The sequence below is a fragment of the Balaenoptera acutorostrata genome, chromosome 9 (assembly GCF_949987535.1).
Source record: "Balaenoptera acutorostrata chromosome 9, mBalAcu1.1, whole genome shotgun sequence".
In the NCBI taxonomy this organism is placed as follows: domain Eukaryota; kingdom Metazoa; phylum Chordata; class Mammalia; order Artiodactyla; family Balaenopteridae; genus Balaenoptera; species Balaenoptera acutorostrata.
Window position 1 is genome coordinate 28,045,032 of NC_080072.1, and position 20,813 is coordinate 28,065,844.

The 20,813-nt window shown below is 33.1% G+C and overlaps 1 protein-coding gene across 1 annotated transcript in view; it reads right to left on the reverse strand.

Annotated features, from left to right (window-relative positions):
• The window catches only part of ELP4 (elongator acetyltransferase complex subunit 4), a 225,457-nt gene that overhangs the window by 158,525 nt on the left and 46,119 nt on the right, over positions 1-20,813 (reverse strand). Inside the window, exons 4-5 of the mRNA XM_007181016.2 lie at positions 13,645-13,773; positions 3,909-4,048 (exon numbers count right to left, since the gene is read on the reverse strand). Coding sequence (XP_007181078.2) covers positions 3,909-4,048; positions 13,645-13,773 — 269 coding nt within the window. The remainder of the gene's footprint in view (positions 1-3,908; positions 4,049-13,644; positions 13,774-20,813) is intronic.

A 20,813-nucleotide genomic window follows, 5' to 3' on the forward strand; every position in this document is an offset into this window, starting at 1 on the left:
GATTCACTAATTCATTAACTATCAACTCAACACTTGTGTCCTAGATTCAGAGAATAAATAGATGAAAAAAGCATAACCCTTTCCTCAAGGATTTCCAATGCGTGAGGGGGAAGATAAGAATGTAGACAAGACAAATTATTAAGTGTAATGAGATTAGTGTTCTGACAGAAGTATGAACAAAGGAATACTAGTAGGAATGTATGGGAAGCATAGCTACAATTTGTCTAGGAAGATACTACAGAGGCTTATATAGAGGTTCCATTTACTCTGGTAAAGAGACTTGGCAGGATAAAAAAAAAAAATGAAAAAAATGACTCCTAAAATCTTAAGTAATATTCCTATCCGCTTTCCACTGTTTTTCCACTAGAAATTCTCCTAGGAAGATAACTAGTTCTCTCAGAATTCAGTTCGTTCAACTTAATACAAAACTTTTAGCTACTACTAGCTATTGTTAGCGTAGATATGCAAAAGTAAAATCTTGAATTTCAAAGAAACATATCAAAACAAAATCATTCTATTTACTGCCAACTTTATGGAAACTCAATATTCAAGACCTAACATATCTATAATTTAAAAAGTAACATTTTACAATATAGTAGGTGTATTAGTTGGCTTGGGGTACTAGAACAAAATACTGGGTGGCTTAAACAACAGGAATTTATTTTGTTGCAGTTCTGGAGACTAGAAGTCCAAGATCATGGTGCTGGCAGGTTTAGTGTTGAGCTGCAGATGGTCACCTTCTCGCTGTGAGCTCACATGGCTTTTCCTGGGTGTTTACTCAAGAAGAGAGTGGGGAGCTCAGTGTTTCTCCCTCTTTTTCTTAAGGACACCAATCCTATCAGACCAGGGCTCCACCCTCATGACCTCATCTAACTCTAATTAACTCCCAGAGCCCCCATCTCCAAATATTGGGACTAGGGCTTCATCACATATATTTGGCAGGGGGTGGGGTGGACACAAACATTCAGTCTGTAACAGTTGAATAAGCAGTATGTTAGTAGATTCGTTAATAAATAATAAATAATGACAATATCTTTCTAGTGAGGAAACAGAACTGTGCTTGGGCATACCTGTTAGCAAAGCTTACTTCAAAACAAAGTCAAATTTTAAATTTGTAGACTACCAACTTATTCTCAAAATCAGTTTTTCTATCATTGTTTTATGATTGAGATTATCAGATTTATAACAGTGAAATATCAAAACAAAATTATCTGGGTAATATTATTGTGATACATCTCAGGTTTTTATACCTAGGCTTCAACTTGAAAGTTTAAACTGTATGTATGAACATTTTCCATTGGCAAATCTCCAATAATTTTAAATTAGTTAGTGTAGATTTTAAATGACCTTCAGTTTTTCTTACTGTAAAAAAATCTTTATATGTTTCAACAGTGCCTTTAGAAGTTATAAAATTATATATTATATCCTCACACACAATAGTGGGACACAGCTATATCCTCTAGTCTTAATTATAGGAAAAGTAAGGACAACTGTAAGGCTTAGCTTTATTGTTTTATAAATGAACCAGTAAAGTTCATTTTAGTGAAATGAGCACACGCTTTTCATAAATTAAAATAAACCTCACATGGTAAAGTACCCATTTTCAAAATTAATTTAATTACATGTTTAAAGTTTAATTACATTTAATTAAGCATTTAAGTTTAATATGAAATAAATGAATTATCAGTTAACTACTATGAAATGAAATACTGCCCTGGTAATTAAAATCTATAAATTTTCCTGTTCCATGCAAAGCTGTTAGTTCTCAAAAATATTCTTAAAATATACTTTAAAGACTATATTTCCACATCCAATAAGGTTTAATTTTTCTGGTGCCCAGCTTTGTGTTCTGTACAGTTACTGCAGCAGTAAATGGAGACAGCCTGGTATAGAAAAGAGAGCAGAGGGTTTTGGATACTTGGGTTTGGGTGTCTGCTTAGTCACCCAGAGCCTGAAACAGTGGCAAAGCTGCTCATCGTCTCTGACCTCAAGTTTCCTATAAAGTGGGGATAATATTGCTTCTCTTGGAGGGTTGTTGGGAGGATTCAATGAGATATCCCACAGTCAAATGCCTGGAACAGTGCCTGACACTGAACAGAAAATTGAGAAATGTTAATTCCCTCCTCTCTTTAGTTGCTGAACAAATGAAAAACACTTTGTACTTTCCGACTTAAAGAAAGCTTTATCCTTAATTTTTTTTTAAATTACAAAAGTAACACTATATTATTTTTCATGTATTTACATCATACTTAATGTACATTTTTCATTTTTCATTTCCCTAAGAACTCCATGAATGGAGGCAGTACAGACAGCATTACTGCTAACACAGATTTTTTTAAGTCAGAAAGAACTGACTTTGAATCTGGGTTCCATGATTTATTATTTGACAAATCATGGAAACACTATTTTGACCTATTTCCCAAGTGTATGTATATGTATGTCTGGTTCAGTGAATGACAAAAATTAGGAACTAGTATAATCAATATAATCATTCAAACTTAATAAAAAATTAGTGATATAGGAAGGACAGGTGGTATTCCTCCTAGAACCCCCATACCCCGCCCCTATTTTTCAAAAGAGGATATTTATTTTCACTGAATTTAAGGGATTTGCCCAAGAGTAACAGTAGGATGAACTCAGTACCAGAACCCAGATTTTTAATTTCTTTATCAGTGCTCTTTACTATACAACACAAGAAGATAAAGGTGAAGGACACCAAAGTCCTTTGAAGCAGTAAGGCAAAGAAAAAAGAGAGGGATCTTCTGACTTAGGTTAATCCTGGTTTGATCACTTAATAGTTGAGGCTCAGATAAATCACCTCTGTGAATTTTGGTATCTTTTCCTGGAAAATGGGAACACTGTACAAACTTTTATAGGACTGATACAAGGATTACACTAGATAACAAATGTAGAGTATGTAGTAGAGTGATTGACACATAGCAGTCATTCATTAATGGCACCTATTAACACTAAAGCATCATCAAAGCACCACTTTCGGTAAGTCTCCAGCCATATGGACTGGAGAATACACTAATAAATAATTTTTTTGGAAAGAGATTTAATAAAAATAAATAGGATAGTCTCCACTAAATTTTCAGGTAATATTTCTGGGAAAGAGACTCTAGATTTTTAAGTCATTTCCATTCACAACTTCCTATCTATTAAATTTCCATTTAATAACTCATTTCACTTTGAAAATAAAGGTTTTACAGTGCGAAAGAAAACAGAGGCAATAACCTATTCTGTGAATTACCTTCCCTTGATCCAACTGCAATAAGAATTGAAATTAAATATTCCTAATACTTTATAAATTATTCAATGTCAAGTACTGTAATTTTCAGAGTTGTGCTTTAATAGTTAGTAACACTATATGTTGTTATTTTATTACTTAAAACTTTTCATTGCAAAACTCAAACCCTAAATTCTCTTGTTATCTAAAAAAATACAGATTATTTTATTTACAGCATAACTAGAAGTAGAAAGCCTTAATAAATAAAATATTGGAAAACATGTACTTGTTTACTTTCTGAAAGAGCATGTATCAAAAAACATGGAGCAAAAGCATGATTTTATACTATTTTCAATGCTATTATTATCAATAAGCAATATTTAGGTATCCATGTGCATTTAGGGCTGAAAGACCCTAATATAGAACTATTTCACATTTTATTGAAAATAAAAACAGCAGGTATTGTAAATTTGGTATCCAGATTTTTCAAGTTGCAAATTAAGAGTAATAGTAGGTCCAACAGTTACAGGATGAGAAAGAGAAGAAAACCACATATAATGAAATAATATGAAACATGTACAATTAAGGTTACATATTATACAGAAAACATTTATTAGGATATGTACTTTTAAATATGCATTCTTTCAAAGACTGTGGTAAATTGAAATCATTAACTTACCAGGGTTCTACATTAAGAGTTGATGATATTTTTTCTGGAAGAAAAAATCCATGCCATTTTGAAGCCTCAATTAGTTCTTGTGGTATCCTTTTTGATACATCATAATAGTGACCAAATCTTGAAGATGATACCGGTCTAGCCTGATAAGAAAACCCATATTGGTTGTTAAAATTTTTTCTTTAAACTGCAATTTATTTATCCTACATTCAGCAAAATTCTGATATATTTATGCATTTTAATGCAAATAAGGAAGAGCTGATATACATAGGCTTATTAAATTTCAAAGAAGCATGCAACAATCTTTATTATTATAAACTATTGATAGTTAGAAATCAACCTTTACATCTCCCAGGTATCTTCACTCCTGGTGGTTCCCTAAGTTTGACAAGAAATTGAACACCTCTTTGCCTTTATACTGTACCTTCCTCAGTTCAAAAATTTTATATACATAACTCAATTAACATTTAAGACTTCAAGTTTTAAAAATAAAATAAATTTACAGTTACTAAGAATGAAAAGAAAACTTAAGCCACACTATTTCATTGCTGAGGGGCCCAAAAGAAACTAGCTATTTATATACATTAAACTGAGCATCATTTAAAAACTAAATTCTCATAAGACCATGTGTATATATAGTATTCAAAACTTCTTACAAACTTAAAATTGAGCTAACAGTATAAAATATACTGGGATATTCCAGATAGGAACAAGGTACATGATACAGTGGGAGAATGTACATAAGCTCTAATAGTTAAACCAGAAACCTGGCATATTCATGAGTTCATTGATAATTCCTCTTTTGTGCCCTCTACAACAATTTCTCCAACCAATTATCTTTCTTATAAGAAACTTTAATAACTATTGATGCTGAATTTAATTACACAGGATAGTTGAAGCCCAGTAATATAACATCATTATTACATTACTTTGAATGGACTCTGGGCTGATTTCTTTCATTCATCACATTAGAAATATATCTCTATCCAAATATACCTCTATCCAAAATTGAACTAGTAACAGATTCCACCTGGCAATAGTTTCTAATAAAATCTCTGATCTAAATTTACTTAACTTCCACTGTCTTGAATGCTACAAAACAGACAAGTTTCAGAACATTCAACAAAACTAGATAATCTTTACAGAAACTGAAGAACTATACACAGTAGGTTCTTAACTTATTTTACTAAGTAACTGGCAACTTCGAAATTTAGAGAAGAAAGAGACATTTGCTTGACACTGGATATTTGCATTTTAAGACTTCAAGAATTCATATTCTTAAATGCCTACAAACATCAAATTATATAGTAATAGAGAATTAAAAAATTAAAGTCTAATAGAAACATTATTCTCAGATTCAGAATCTGAGGGTTTGACATTTATTTTCTAGATAAAATAGCTGTTCATTCCTCCATAAGGTACTGTTTATTTTCATTAATGAAAGAGACCTATCAGTTGGCTTAATCTAATCTTTTCAATACAATATAAACAGAAGTATGGTTTCAAAAACATGATTTGTCTATTTGCCACGAAAAGTAACTGACAAATACATTATGTCACATTAAAATTTGTCTCTTAAAAATAGGATGTAAAGTTTTTAAATGTAAAGTTATTAGTCTAAAGCAATTTAAACAAGGTCTGTTCTTTGGCCTATAATCTATTCTTTATCCGGATTATAGTTCAGAATGTTTTTACTGCAATCTCTGCTAGAGCTCATCTTTTTATTGTGTAAGTCCAAACCCCCTTAATGTTTTAGAAAGGCCTTGACTAACTGAACTTTGATCTGATGTCTTCATTGAGAAAAACACCAGGTTGCCCATTTCAGATGCAAATCCCCCTAAGGCCCAATAGAATTTAGTAAAGACAGCAAAAAAGAAGAAACAAGAAGTTTCCAGGATCCTCTTTGAGAATCCTGGGGCACACTGGTGTCCTTAATCCACACTGCTGCATGGATTAAGGTAGGTGATAACCTTTCCTGATTCAAAAGAATAAGCAGAGTGCCTACAAACTGGGTGGAGACTAGGATTTGGTAATAATAAAACACCATGCAATAAAAGCTTGGTTTATGTCAGAAGCCTCTGAAAAGGCCTCAATGTACCACATTCCCAGGCCTAGTAGGGAAGCTTGCAAAAGCCTACCTGAATCAAATAAGCATGAATAATCTATTTTGGCGGACTGGCCATGGGGAGAGAGAAAGAAAGAGAGACTTTTCGCTTCTTTTAAGTTTGAGTTAATAAATTTATTAGTGGACTGAAGGTTCTTGAAATCCTATGCACTTGGAGAAATATGCTAAATTGCCAAGAAGCAAAGTATGCTTTTTAAGTTGCCGTCTCTATCAATGTTTCTAATTATAATATTAAAGTAATAGAAATCTCAGATTTGGGATGAATCAAGGCAGAAAGTTGATTTCATGCTGTGACAGTTTACATATAGAACACAAATAATTAATCAAAATGTAAAAATAAATTTGGAAGCTTTTCTTATTACACCTAAATTATTAATTTTTTAGAAATTAAGATTAGATAGGGCAACTAAAATATTCACAAGGTAGACACTAAACATTTTATTAATGATGAAAAACTTCAATGCTTCAATAAAAAATGAAAATGAAAATTAAATATACTCTTACAGGAAAAACAATTTTGTAAGTTTTTTTCTACCCAACACACATAGCATTAACATATCATCAGATAACTGGAATGCTGTGAAATCTTCTGAGGCTTAGAATTGTAAAACAAAGACTTAAAATATTTCCTCTGAAAAAGGTCATTAAATGCTTTAAATATAATAATAATAATAGTAGTAGTAGCAGTAGCTGTAGTAGTAATGGTAATCCATGAAAACCTATCAACTTCCTGAAAAAGTAAATGCATTAAAAAAATTAAACTATCATCAATAACTATTCCATTTACTCAGTTTGATAAGACACGTTGCTTTAGTTTTACATTATGAAAACTTCTGTTTCACATTCATAAACTACCCTTTAACTTTGCCAACTGTGGAAGAGAGTAAAATGGAAATGGTTCAATAAAAATTTACTATGCTAAAGGAAAATGAACTCTAATGGGGTTTCAGGAGGAGCACAGAGCAACAAAACAATACCATCCCTCAACTTAAGTATGTTAGAAAGAAAGAAAAATTTCAGAGAAAAGTTGCACCACAAATAAACAGTCTAAATAAGACATTTTCTTTTTATTGTTATCATTTCTTGTTTCTCAGTATGGCATAACAGAAAGCAAGAACCCAAATGGTTACTAAACCATTTTGAGCCTCAGTTCAATCACCAGAAATCAGAGCTAATAATAACTATTTCACTAGGCTGTTGTGAGAATCTAATGCAATACTGGAAATGAATATTTTATAAATTATAAAGCGCTACATAAATATTATTAATTTTTATTATTGTGTCATGATTCACCAGAGAATCAGAAGATCCATCACTATCCTTTGCAATTACATTGCTTTATTGGAAAAATGGTATTTGTTGACATCTACAACATGCACACATCTATCACAGGACTGTTGCAGCTGAACCAGTAAGATGGAAATTCAAAGTGTAATGAGGATTTACTATAATAAAGATCTAATATGCTGTCATAAATTGATGGAGCCATTGTAGGCCTTGGTAGTAGAGCTCTACAATATTGAAAAAATTAAGTCTCAGAACATGCTGTAGGCTATGAATTCTTGGAGTGAAGACGGAATAGGGTTTGATGATTGGATAGGAAAGAAGGAGGCATGGCCATCTAAGAGAGAAAATCAAAATCACAGGATGAGGGAAGGTAGGCTTCTAAAAACTACACACGCCTCCAACAGGAAGAAGCACTACTTTATGCTTTACTGAGCTACTGTTATTTATTTAGGTGTACATATTCTTATCCTTTTTTGCATTCCCTAAATAGGAATATGACTACACTCTTAGGACCTGGTGATAACTTGTATTAAGAGGCATCTCTGATAATCAACTGAATACCTTTCTGTTACATTATGTTTTGGACTACTTGTTTAATCTTCACTCATAAAAGTGTTAACTATAGTTTTTCCCAAGTAAAATACAGAAAACCAGGGTTTTACTGTTGTTGTTTTTAAAATGATAATGGCAAGGTAAGGTCTGGATTTATAAAGTAGATAATGATGAGTGATCCTCAAAGTCTACTCACTCTTGGCAGATCATCATATATAAAATTTCTGTGACAGGCAAATATACATGCCAGTGACATTTCAAAGAAAAGCAAAGAAGCCAGAGATGATTCTATTTTCTAAACTTGACAGAACTTACTTGTAAATACTAGTAAACTTAAGTTTGACCATTGACTGTAACTTCAAAATAAGCTAATTTATGTGTATTAATTAATACAACTTGACTCACTTTAACATTTAATTCACATACTATATGTCATTCACTCCTGTATTCAACAAATAACTATTGAGCACCTACCACATGCCAGTAAAACAAAATAGTAAAAGTCTTTTTCTCTCATTGGTTCACACTCTAGTAGGAGGAGGTGGATGATATATTATCTGCTGGATGATGGCAAGTACCCTGAAGAGAAATATGGTGGTAAAAGGGGATGAGAAAAAGAGAGAGAGGTTTTATTATATACAGAGTGACAAAGGAAGACATTCCCGATAAAGTGATATTTTAAGGGAGTCCTGAAGAAAACGGGAAAATAAGTCATTTGGAGAACATCATTGTAAGAGCATAATTTTTAAAACACTGAAGCTGTAAGCCTTGAAAACTGAGGCTTATGTGTTAATGTGTAACCTCTGAGAAGTTTACCCCCATAGTAACAACTGCAAGCACACCATACTCTAAAAGTAAAAACAGAGCAAGCAGTATTTACTCATATGTGAAAGGGGGCAGGAATGGCATCTGTAATTACAATACAGAAGGAAACAATTAACTATAAAGAAACAAAGAACTTTCTCCCCAAGTTTAAACAGATTTTATAAGAAGCAGCAAGAAAAAAAGGCTTAAAGTTTCAATCACTTGCATTTTCACTGACAATTTCACTTCAAGAATGTTAGTGACCAATGAAAAGACCAAAACCTAGCTGAGATAAGAATAAAAATAAAAGAAATGGAAGATATAAGTATTTTATATGATCTAAAACTGAATTGGTATATTGTCTTTACACAAAAGCTAAATTCAACTTAGAGCTTATGTTCTTAATGACTTTCAGAACATACCAGCAGAAAAAATTAGAAATACAGTCACTCTTTACAGAAGAGTCACCCTTAAGCCCAGTTACTTAAATGAATCTGCCAGATTAAAGGCATGAAGTTCTTTGCTATTAGGGCTCTCAAATGCTAGTCCCTACATTGCTTGTCTGTTTTAATCTTTATAAATTAACTCACATTTTCCCAAGCAGAATAACTACATTTATTCTGGCCTCTTGTACCCAGTTCTCAATCACATTCTAAGCTATGCCTGCAACAAATTCTGATTACATACAGCTTCCTTTTACTTTTTAATACAAATGTATGGTTTTCTACTGTCCACATATACTGTAATTTATTTAACTAGTTGCTTACTGATGGACATTTAGGTTATTTCCAATCTTCTATTATTAAAAAAATATGCCTCATAAGTAGGTCATACATAATTCATTGTACATCTGAGTAAATATATTCATGATGTAAATTTCCAAAAGAATCAAAGGGTATACGTTTTTGTAATTTTGAAGGATACTGCCAAATTACCCTCCATGGAAGCTGTACCTATTTACATTTTTACCAGCAAAGTATGAGAGTACTAGTTTCTTCCCACCTTTGCTAATTTAGTGTCTTACCAAACATTTTAGATTATTGACAATCTAATAATAGAAAAATGGCAGGCCAGTATAGCTTTAATTTGCATTTCTTTTATTATAATTGAAATTTGGCATCTGTTCTTGTGTGTTTAAGGACTACCTAAGTTTCCTTTTTACTTTTTTCCTGTTTTTAAAAATTTAGCTGGTGGACTATTCCTTATTCTACTATATGAGTTGCAAATAACCCCTCTCTAATTTGCAGTTTGTTCACAGTCATTTAAATAAATCACACTTAAAAATGATACTATTCAAATAGCTTTCCCATTTAAATTAGAACAATTTACCACTGCTTAATATTCACCTATTACAACACATTTTATACTTGGTACACAGTTGATGATTAATCAATATTTTCTGACTGAATGAATAAATGGCATTAACATAGGTGCTGGAGATACAACAGAAAATATAATAAAACAAGCTCTCTGTCCTCTAGAGAATTCTGTCTGGTGGAGAAAAGAATTATACTACCAACTAACTATAAAACAATGTAGAGAAGTACTCTAAAATGCATGTGGTGCTATGGAAACAAATATAAGAAATTAGATAATAACATATCATTTGCCCTTGGAGAAGGATGAGTTGAATAAGAAAGTGAAAAGCATCACCAGCAGAAATACAAGCAATTCACAAAGAGCAGTTCTCATAGGATGGACGAATATAGTGTTTTATATACACACAGGACAGAGACTAAAAAGGTAGGCTTGAATTAAGTGGTATAAATCTTGTATACAACTTGAGAAGTTTATATTTCATATTGTGAGTTTATAATGGGTTTCATCTCACATTCTAATTCTTATTAACTGGTAGTGACCACCAGACCCTCTGCAGAGAATTCTAAGGCTATGTCTAAGGTTGGCAGGAAGGTAATGTGATTGACAGTCTGCCATGCATTTAGAAGGGGGCAGGAAACAGGAAACCAAATTAGGCATTTTCAGTTAAGGGGTGTTATAAACATATTTCTGTACTTGGGAAAGGTAACACTGATGTCAATGTGGAAGACTAGAGAAGTGTGGAGTATGGGAATTGTCTTATTCAGATAGAATTTCCCCCTCTTTTCTACCAGTATGATAATGTCTGGTAGACATTAAAATGTTCTGAAAAATGAATGAAGGAAACAATCAAATGGAGAGGCCTTCAATAGGAGCAGAGTTCATAAGCTTTATTTAGTAGGCAAATTTACTGACATGTGTTTTAACTTCTCAGAAAATTTCCCCTCACATCCTGTCTCTTAGTTTATCCTAGACAGGAGAGGTTACCAGACAGCTTGAAAATGTAATGGTTGAAAATGAAATGTACAAGAATAAAAACAGTAATTCCAAAGAACCACTACTTATATTGAATATTTATAGGTAACTATACTAGATAGAAATGGCTTAATTAGTTCACTTATTCTGTCTTGCAACCCTAGAATAAAAGTTTCTATAGGGAGATTATGGAAGAAATGCAATAATCTATTTGGGTAAAAAAAAAACAAACCATAATTTTATTTTTAGGAAATATCATCCCATTTACAATAGCATCAAAAACAATAAAATACTTAGGAGTAAATTTAACAAAGGAGGTGAAAGATCTCTATTCTGAAAGCTACAAGACATTGATGAAAGAAATTGAAGAAGACACAAATAAATGGAAAGGTATTCCATGTTCATGGGTTGGGAGAATTAATATTGTTAAAATGTTAATACTACCAAAAGCCATTTATAGATTCAATGCAATCCCTATCAAGATTCTAATGTTGGCTTCCCTTCCCTGGTGGCACAGTGGTTAAGAATCTGCCTGCCAATGCAGGGGACACAGGTTCGTGCCCTGGTCTGGGAAGATCCCACATGCCGCGGAGCAACTAAGCCCGTGAGCCACAACTACTGAGCCTGCGCGTCTGGAGCCTGTGCTCCGCAACAAGAGAGGCCGCGACAGTGAGAGGCCCGCGCACCGCGATGAAGAGTGGCCCCCGCTCGCCACAACTGGAGAAAGCCCTCGCACAGAAACGAAGAACCAACACAGCCAATAAATAAATAAATTAAAAAAAAAGATTCTAATGTCATTTTTTACAGAAGTAGAAAAAAACACTACTAAAATTTATATGAAGCCACAAAAGACCCCAAAAAGCCAAAGAAATTTTGAGAGAGAAGAACAAGGTAGGAGGCATCATACTTCCTGATTTCAAGCTATACTATAAAGCTATATTAATCAAAACAGTATGATACTGACATAAAAAAGACAAATAGACCAGTGGAACAGACTTGAAAACCCAGAAATAAACCCAAGCATATATGGTCAACTAACATTTGACAAGGTAGCCAAGAATATTCAATACAGAAAAGACATTCTCTTCAATAAATGGTGCTGGGATAATTGGATATTCACATGTAAAAGAATGAAACTCGACCCCTATCTTACTCTACTCACAAAAATTAACTTGAAACTCATTAAAGACTTAAATGTAAGACCTGCAACCATGAAACTCCTAGAAGTAAACACAGGAATAAAGCTCCTTGACATGGGTCTTGGTAATAAGTTTTTGGATATGACAACTAAAGCATATGCAACAAAATAAAAAATAAACAAGTATGTCTATATCAAATTAAAAAGCTTCTGTACAGCCAAAGAAACCATCAATAAAGTGAAAAGATAACCTATGGAATGGGAAAAAATTTTTGCAAACCATGTATCTGATAAGGGGTTAATATCCAAAATATATTTAAAAACTCATATAACTCAATAGTAAAAAAAAACCCACTAACCCAATTTAAAAATGGACAATGGACCTGAATAAACATTTTTCCAAAGACAATATTAAAAAGGCCAACAGGTACATGAAAATATGCTCAACAACACTAGTCATTAGGGAAATGCAAATTAAAACCACAATGTTAAGTTGTTAAAATAATCACCTCACACCTGTTAGAACAGCCATCATGGAAAAGATAAGAGACAACAAATGCTGGCATGGTGTGGAGAAAAGGGAACCCTCGTGCAATGTTGGTGGAATTGTAAATTGGTGCAGTGATTATGGAAAATAGTATGGAGGATCCTCAAAAAATTAAAAATAGAACTACCATATGATCTAGCAACTCCACTTTTGGGAATATATTCAAAGGAAATGAAAACACTAACTCAAGAAGGTATCTGCAACCCCATGTTCATAGCAGCTTTATTTACAAAGTGTCAATTGATGGATAAGTGAATAAAGAAGTTGTGAGATATATATAATGGAATATTGTTTAGTCATAAAAAATGAGGAAATCTTGCCATTTGCAACAAGGATGGAACTTAGTGGCACTATGCTAAGTGAAATAAGTCAGACAGAGAAAGACAAATAATGTATGATCTCACTTACATGTGTAATCTAAAAACAAAACAAAATAAAACAGAAACTAACTTACAGAAAAAAGAGATTAGACATTGGGTACCAGAGGCAGAGGGTAGTGGGAGAGAGAACCAGAGGAAGGTGGTTAAAAGTTACAAACTTCCAGTTATAAGGTAAATAAGTACTAGAGATATAACGTACATGATGATGACTATAGCTAAGACTGTTGAATAATATATAGGAAAGTTAAGAGAGTAAATCCTAGCATTCTCATCACAAGGAGAAATATTTTTTTTCTTCTTTCTTTTCTTTTCATTTTATCTATATGAGATGATGGATGTTAACTGAACCTACTCTAGCAGTCATTTCACAACATATGTAAATCAAACCACCACGCTGTATACCTTAAGCTTATACAGTGACATACGTCAATTATTTCAGAATAAAACTGGGAAAAAGTCATCTTGATAAGATACTTTACAAATGAAATAACTAATTATTTAAATAAACAAATATACATTGTATTACATTTAAAGAGTAACAAGTATACCACAAGAGATCCTGTAAAATGAAAACAAATATATTTGCAAATTTTAGAAATAGTTTATTGACTTGCCTCCATCTTGGGTAATAACTGGTAACGCCAAGCTATTTTCATCTTAATGTTAGATTCTGTTTTATGATTACATATGTCTTCATCACATTCTTGTTTACAATTATCATCAAGTAATGGTGCAGGAAGTTCCTAAGAAAACAGAATGACATATTACTGAGCATCTGTGGTAAAAAAAAAAGTGATAATTTTCTTAAATCATAATATTAGCAATACTAGAACTTTCCAATGTATTAAAAATTGACACCTTCAAATTGATTCAAGCATAAAATCATGACAATATAGATATTTCTAAAGCAGAGAAAGAGGGTTTACATAATATTAAATGTGAAGCTTAATTTTTTACCAGTGAACTAGAATTTAAAGAAAATACTCACATTTTTATACTAGCAAAAATCAAATGCTATTGCAAGAGGCTATGATCATTAGAAAAATTTATACGCTTCAAGCAAAGTCTAGAATTAGCACTTACGTATTACATGTAATTATTGTTATGTTTGCCACAAGGTAAAAATAAAGCATGTGCGTAATCTGTTTACTGGTTTGTAATTCTAGAATTCAAAAAACTCATTCACCAAAATAATGGGTGAAGTAACAACTAAGAATAAAGACATTTATTTTGCCCATATCAAACATTAGTTTTGCACCTGCAAGCCTATGATCTTCTTTTAACAATGAAAATAGAATTTAAAATCTCTGATTAAATGAAGAGACATTGAATTCCAATTTTCCTTTTCTTTCTTGGAAGCTGACCTACTACTGAGTGACCTACTGAGTGGCTACAAGAAAACATATAGAAACATGGCTTTGTGAAGAGGTACTATAGAAATAATCCAAAGAAAAAGGTACACATGTTTTTTGGAGAAGGAAAGCACAAGCAATAATTTTGTTTTTTATTAGCTAGAATCATAAAGATAATGTGGGGCATTTGGATTAGTAAACATAATCTTGTGCCACCTCATAAATTAGTCCAAGTTGCAACTTTCACTTTTCAGGATCAAATTTACTTATGCTTAGAATCATGTAAACTAATTACCCAGAAATACAGTAACCATCATATATCTTAGTCACCTCCTAAAAGATCTCAAAGTGGATTCACTCTATAATATATGCCACTATTAGAAACTAGTTGTATCATTAAAACTCTGAATACATCATTCCTAGCAAAGCATTAATCTCTTACAAAATATAAAGTAACATTTTTCCAATGGAAACAAATATTTGTGAGGCATATAGTTCAACCCAACACGGTAGTTATGAATTTGAATTCTGCATCCAGACTGTTTAGATTCAAATCTTGACTTTACACTAGAGTTGTGTCTGTGTATACGCTGACCACTAATAGCACCTCTATATGCCTCCACTGATTAATGGAAAAATGTAGATAATAGTATTTACTTCATTGGTTTGTTGTAAGTAATAAATGAGTTAAAAATGTAAATGCAGAGAATGGTACCTGCCACATGTTAAGCATTCAATAAAAGTTCGATTATGAGAATTCAGTCAAATAATTGTCTTAACTATTACTGAGCTGCACATTTTTGTATTGCCAATATTAGGCAATATTTAGCATAAATATTTGTGTTAACTTTTTTCAATCTCAGGAACACTTACTAATAGTTATAACAAAGGTCACCCAAAACTGAACAACAAAAACATTAAAAATTTTTTTTGCAAAAGAGATGGAATGTATATTTTTAAAATGTACACCACACTTTCTTTCATTGATTAAACTATAACAATTTTAAATAGAAATGTTCTAACATTAAGGTGTATAGTATTAAAGAACTAGACCTAAAATATTAGAGACCTCATTAATATGGCTAACATATGTAAACAAAAAACAGGCAAGCATTTCCTTATATATCTTATTAAATATGCATCTACTCCTATGGTGGACATTTCACTATTTTAAAAACTGTTACAAGTAAGGTGAAAATTATAATGATTCTAATTTTAGTATTGATAAAACAGATGCTCATTTCCTAAAGCTAAGGATGAAAATGTTCAAAATATGTATAGAAAGTACACTCTAGTAACATCCATCCAAAGGTTATATATATAAGGTTTATATAAGGTTATATATATAAAGGTTTTCATATATATAAATAATAAATATATATATATACATGTATATAGATATGTATCTTTAATTGAAATAAAATTCACATAAAACAAAATTCATCATTTTAAGCATTTTAAAGTACACAGTTCAGTGATTTTTAGTATATTCAGAGTTATGCAAATATTACCACTTTCTACTTTCAGAACATTTTCATCACTCCCAAAAGAAACCGCATACTCACTAAGCAGTCACTCCCCATTCCCCCTTCTCCTAGTCCCTGGCAATCATTAATCTACTTTCTGTCCCTATGGTTTAGTCTATTCTGGACATTTCATATAAACAGAATTATATAACACATGGCCTTTTGTGTCTGGTTTCTTTCACTTAGCATGGTGTTTTCAAGGTGCATCTGTGTTGTAGCATGTATGAATATTTCATTCTGTTTTATGACTCAATAATATTCCATTGTATGGATATGTCACATTTGTTTATCCATTCATCAACTGGTAGACATTTAGATTGTTCCCACTTTTTGGCTATTAAGACTAAAGTGGCTATGAATATTCATGCATGAGTTTTTCTGTGAACATATATTTCCAGTTCTCTTGGGTATATACCTAGGAGAAGAATTGCTGGGTCATAGGGGAGCTCTGTTCAACTTTTTGAGGAACTACAAAAATGTTTTCCACAGTGGCTGCACCATTTCATATTCCTACCAACGATGTTTGCAGGTTCCAATTTTTTCACATCCTAACACTTTTTCTTTTTTAAAAAATAGCTATCCTAGTGGGTGTGAAGTGGTATCTTATTGTGGTTTTGATTTGCATTTCACTAATGACTAATGATGTTGAGTATCTTTTCATGTGCTAGTCTTGGCCATTTGTATATCTTCCTTGGAAATATGTCTATATGTCCTTTGCCCATTTTTTAATTGGGTTGTTTATGTTGTTGAGTTGTGAGAGTTCTTTATTTATTCTGGGTATTAGACCCTTATCATGATTTACAGATATTTTCTCACATTCTGTGGTTTGTCTTTTTTACTTTCTCAGCAGTGTCTTTTTTTTTTTTTAACATTTTTATTGGAGTATAATTGCTTTACAATGGTGTGTTAGTTTCTGCTTTATAACAAAGTGAATCAGTTATACATACACATATATCCCCATATCTCTTCTCTTTTGTGTCTCCCTCCCTCCCACCCTCCCTATCCCACCCTTCTAGCTGGTCACAAAGCACCGAGCTGATCTCCCTGTGCCATGCAACTGCTTCCCACTAGCTACCTATTTTACATTTGGTAGTATATATATGTCCATATATACACTACCACTCTCTCACTTTGTCCCAGCTTACACTTCCCCCTCCCTGTGTCCTCAAGTCCATTCTCTAGTAGGTCTGCATCTTTATTCCTGTCTTGCCCCTAGGTTTTTCATGACTATTTATTTATTTATTTTTTAGATTCCATATATATGTGTTATCAGCAGTGTCTTCTGATGCAAAAACTTTAATTTTGATGACGCCCAATTTATTGTTTTTTTTCTTTTGTTGCTTGTACTTTTGGTGTCATATTTAAGAAACTGTTGCCTAATCCAAGATCAAAGAAAACAAAGGTCAAAGAAAACAAAGGTCAAAGAAAACCTTTGTTTTCTTCTAAGAGTTTTAGATTTAGCACTTCCAGACAGAAAAAATAGAAAATACAGCAGAGGAAAATATCAAAGAAAGAATCTAAGAGAAATTTCCAGAAGTGAAAAATATGACATTTTAGATTTAAAATCCTATGGAGTACTCAAACTGTGAATGAAAATAGACCTACATCAAAGCACATAATTCTGACATTTTAGAACAAGAGGGACAAAAGAAAATATCTGAAAAGCTTCCAGGGGTTGGGTGGGGACAGGTCAGGAATATGAATGGCATCAAACTTTGCAAACGCAACATTGGACTTTACAGAGGGAAGTTATTTCTAGCCTAGTGTTCTACAGTCAACCAAACTAATGTAAATTTTTCAGACGTACAAAATTTAAAAAAAAAACAACTCTATCATCTCACACTTACCCTCTACTTCCATTCATTCTCAAAGGCAACTGCTAGGATGAAGAAGGGAAGCACCAGAATAACAGCTATGTAGACAGCCTAGAGAGCAAGCAATCCATTTGGGAGAAGAAGATGGAGAAGTCTAGGGACATGATGCTTAAACACATTAGGGAGGAGTTTCAGGGCTTTAGCGGAAAGTTTGGAGATGAACTAATAATTGATACAGTTGAAAAAAATGAGGCAACGATTAACTTCAGAAAAAATAATTGGTGTACCAAAAAAGGGGATACAAATATAATTATAGAATGTTAAATACTGTAATGAATAAATTGACACAACATAAACACTGAATAACTGACTTGACCAGGGAAGACAACTTAAATATACTGAAAGGAGAAACAGAGACATAAAGAGAATGTGTGGTATTAAATGAGAACTAAATCTTCATATTTTATCTATAAATAGACACAAAAACTTAAAAAAAAAAAGCAATACAGAAATAATAAGGCAAATAAGTGCCATAAGAAAGAGCTGATGGTGGTCTATGCACACCCCACCAACCCCAAACTCATTTTTATATCAATATTAAAAGGAACACCTCCCACCAATGTTAGGCATTTCAAAACAATTTATTTTGCAGTATTGAGTGAGTTATGGAGTCTCAAAGGGCCAATTAGGTATACTATCTTTCTTCTAAGGAAAAACAGCTTAAATATTTCTTATTCCATGAAGTACTGTTTTTGTATTAAAACCATCAGATTAGAAGAGTGATTGGTGCTTGAGACAAAGAAAGCTCTTTTGGGAATATCCATATATGATGATGACTATCCAATCCAAAAGACCCTCTCTGAAGTGAAGTTGCAACATGAAAGGAAAGAAATGAAGTAGAGGATATAGCAGTCTACCCCACTCCCCCCATCTCTCCTCTTCCATTTTATTAACTACAAATGTTTCTTCCTTGCAAACTGAATGTACATATTGCATTCACTACAAAATTCAACACAACAAAAAGCATGTGACTTTGTATCATTGCTAGCGTTGCCAGCATTATTCCTAGAGTAGTGTTTTAGAAGTCTCAACTTAAAAAAAAAGTCTATATAAAAATTCTTCATATGTCTTTATTTAGATAAAAAAGACTTCTCAAATTTCAGTGATTCCACTCTGAGATGCTTAAGGGTAAGGACTATGTCTTAGTCTCTTTTCATCATTAACACCTGCTATGGACTGAATGTTTATGTCTTTGCAAATTCTTATGTTGAAACTCTAACCCTTTAATATTATAGTATTTGGAGATAAAGCCTTTAGGGAATTAAGGTTAAATGAGGTAATAAGGATGGGGCCATGATCCAATAGGATTAATGTCCTTATAAGAAGATATACTAGAGATCAAGCACTCTCTCTCCCCACACACGCAAAAAGGAGCAGTCATGTGAGCACACTGAAAAGGTGGCCAGCTACAAGTCAGAAAAAGAGCTATCACTAGAAACTGAATCAGCATGCACCTTAATCTTGGACTTCCCACCCTCCAGAACTGTGAGAAAATAAATTTCTGTGGTTTAAGCCACCCAGTGTCTGATATTTTGTTATGGTAGCCCAAGGTGATGAAGATTTTGGTATTGAAAAGTGGTATGCTGCTGTATCAAATACGTAAAAATAGAAATGTGGCTTTGGAACTGGGTAATGGATAGAGGCTGATGAGTTTTGAGGTACATGCTACAATTATGGATGTTAAGTGTGATTCTGTTGAAGTTTCATAAGGAAATGAACATATTATTCGAAACTGGGGAAAGGTGATCCTTGTTATGAAGTGGCAAAAAACTTGGCTGAACTGTGTTCTACTGTTTTGTGGAAGGTACAACTTGTGAGTGATGAAACTGAATATTTAGCTGAGGAGATTTCTAAACAAATTTCTGAACAGCTTGGTTCCTCCTGAATGCTTATAGTAAAATACAAAAGGAAAGAGATAAATTAAAGAAACTGATAAGCAAAAAGGAACCAGAACTTGAAGATTTGAAACATTTTCAACCTATCAATATTGCAAAAAATAAGAAAGCTTGTTCTTAAAGTACACTAAGGGTTTGGCTGAATAATCATTTGATAAAGAGATCATGGGTACAACTCTTAGGCTTAATCAGCTATCTCACAGAAGCGAGGAATAGAGATGGGATTATACCAGTAGAGAGGCCGCCAGTTTGAACTAAAGGGACTACAGAAGGCAAGATGGAATTAAGGAATTCTTTGACTTTACAGGACAAGATCACAGAGCTATTTGGTTTCAAACATGCACTATCCTTCAAGAAAAGGGACTTCCCTGGCAGTCCAGAGGTTAAGTCTTCGCCTCCCAATGCAGGTGGTGCAGGTTCAATCCCTGGTTGGGGAGCTAAGATCCCACATGCCTCATGGCCAAAAAAACCAAAACATAAAACAGAAGCAATATTGTAACAAATTCAATAAAGACTTTTAAAATGGTCCACATCAAAAAAACTTAAAAAAAAAAAAGAAAGAAAAGAGAATAAGGACCCCAAAACTGATTCAGAGATCATCAGGGCTGCCACTCCCACCACAGGCCTGAAGTGCACAGGCCTGAGGGATAAGACTGCCCCCACCTCGGTTTACAAGGGTGCCCCGTCCAGCTGAAGGGGCATGATGTTTCTACCCCAGTGGGCCTAGAGGGCAGAGGATTGAACCAAAGAGACTTATTCTTGGGCCTTAAGATCTAATGAAATTTGCTTTGTTAAATTTTAGACTTGCTTGGGATCCATCAACCATTCCTTCTTTCTGATTTCTCCCTTGGATTTGGAATGTTTCTCCTATGCCTGTCCCACCACTGTATTATGGAAGCACATAACTTGCCTGGTTTCACAGGTTCACTATTGGTTTTTGGGTTGAACTAAATGTATTTTGCATGCAAGAAGAACATGTATTTTAGGGGGGGACACAAACATTCAGTCCATAACACAGTATCTGGCACACAATAAGCATTCAATAAATGTTTGAGGGTGAAATAAATGATCGCTAACAAATTTCTGTTTCCAATCATTCTGCAATTTCTGGGCCTAGATTTTTAACTGCCTTCTGA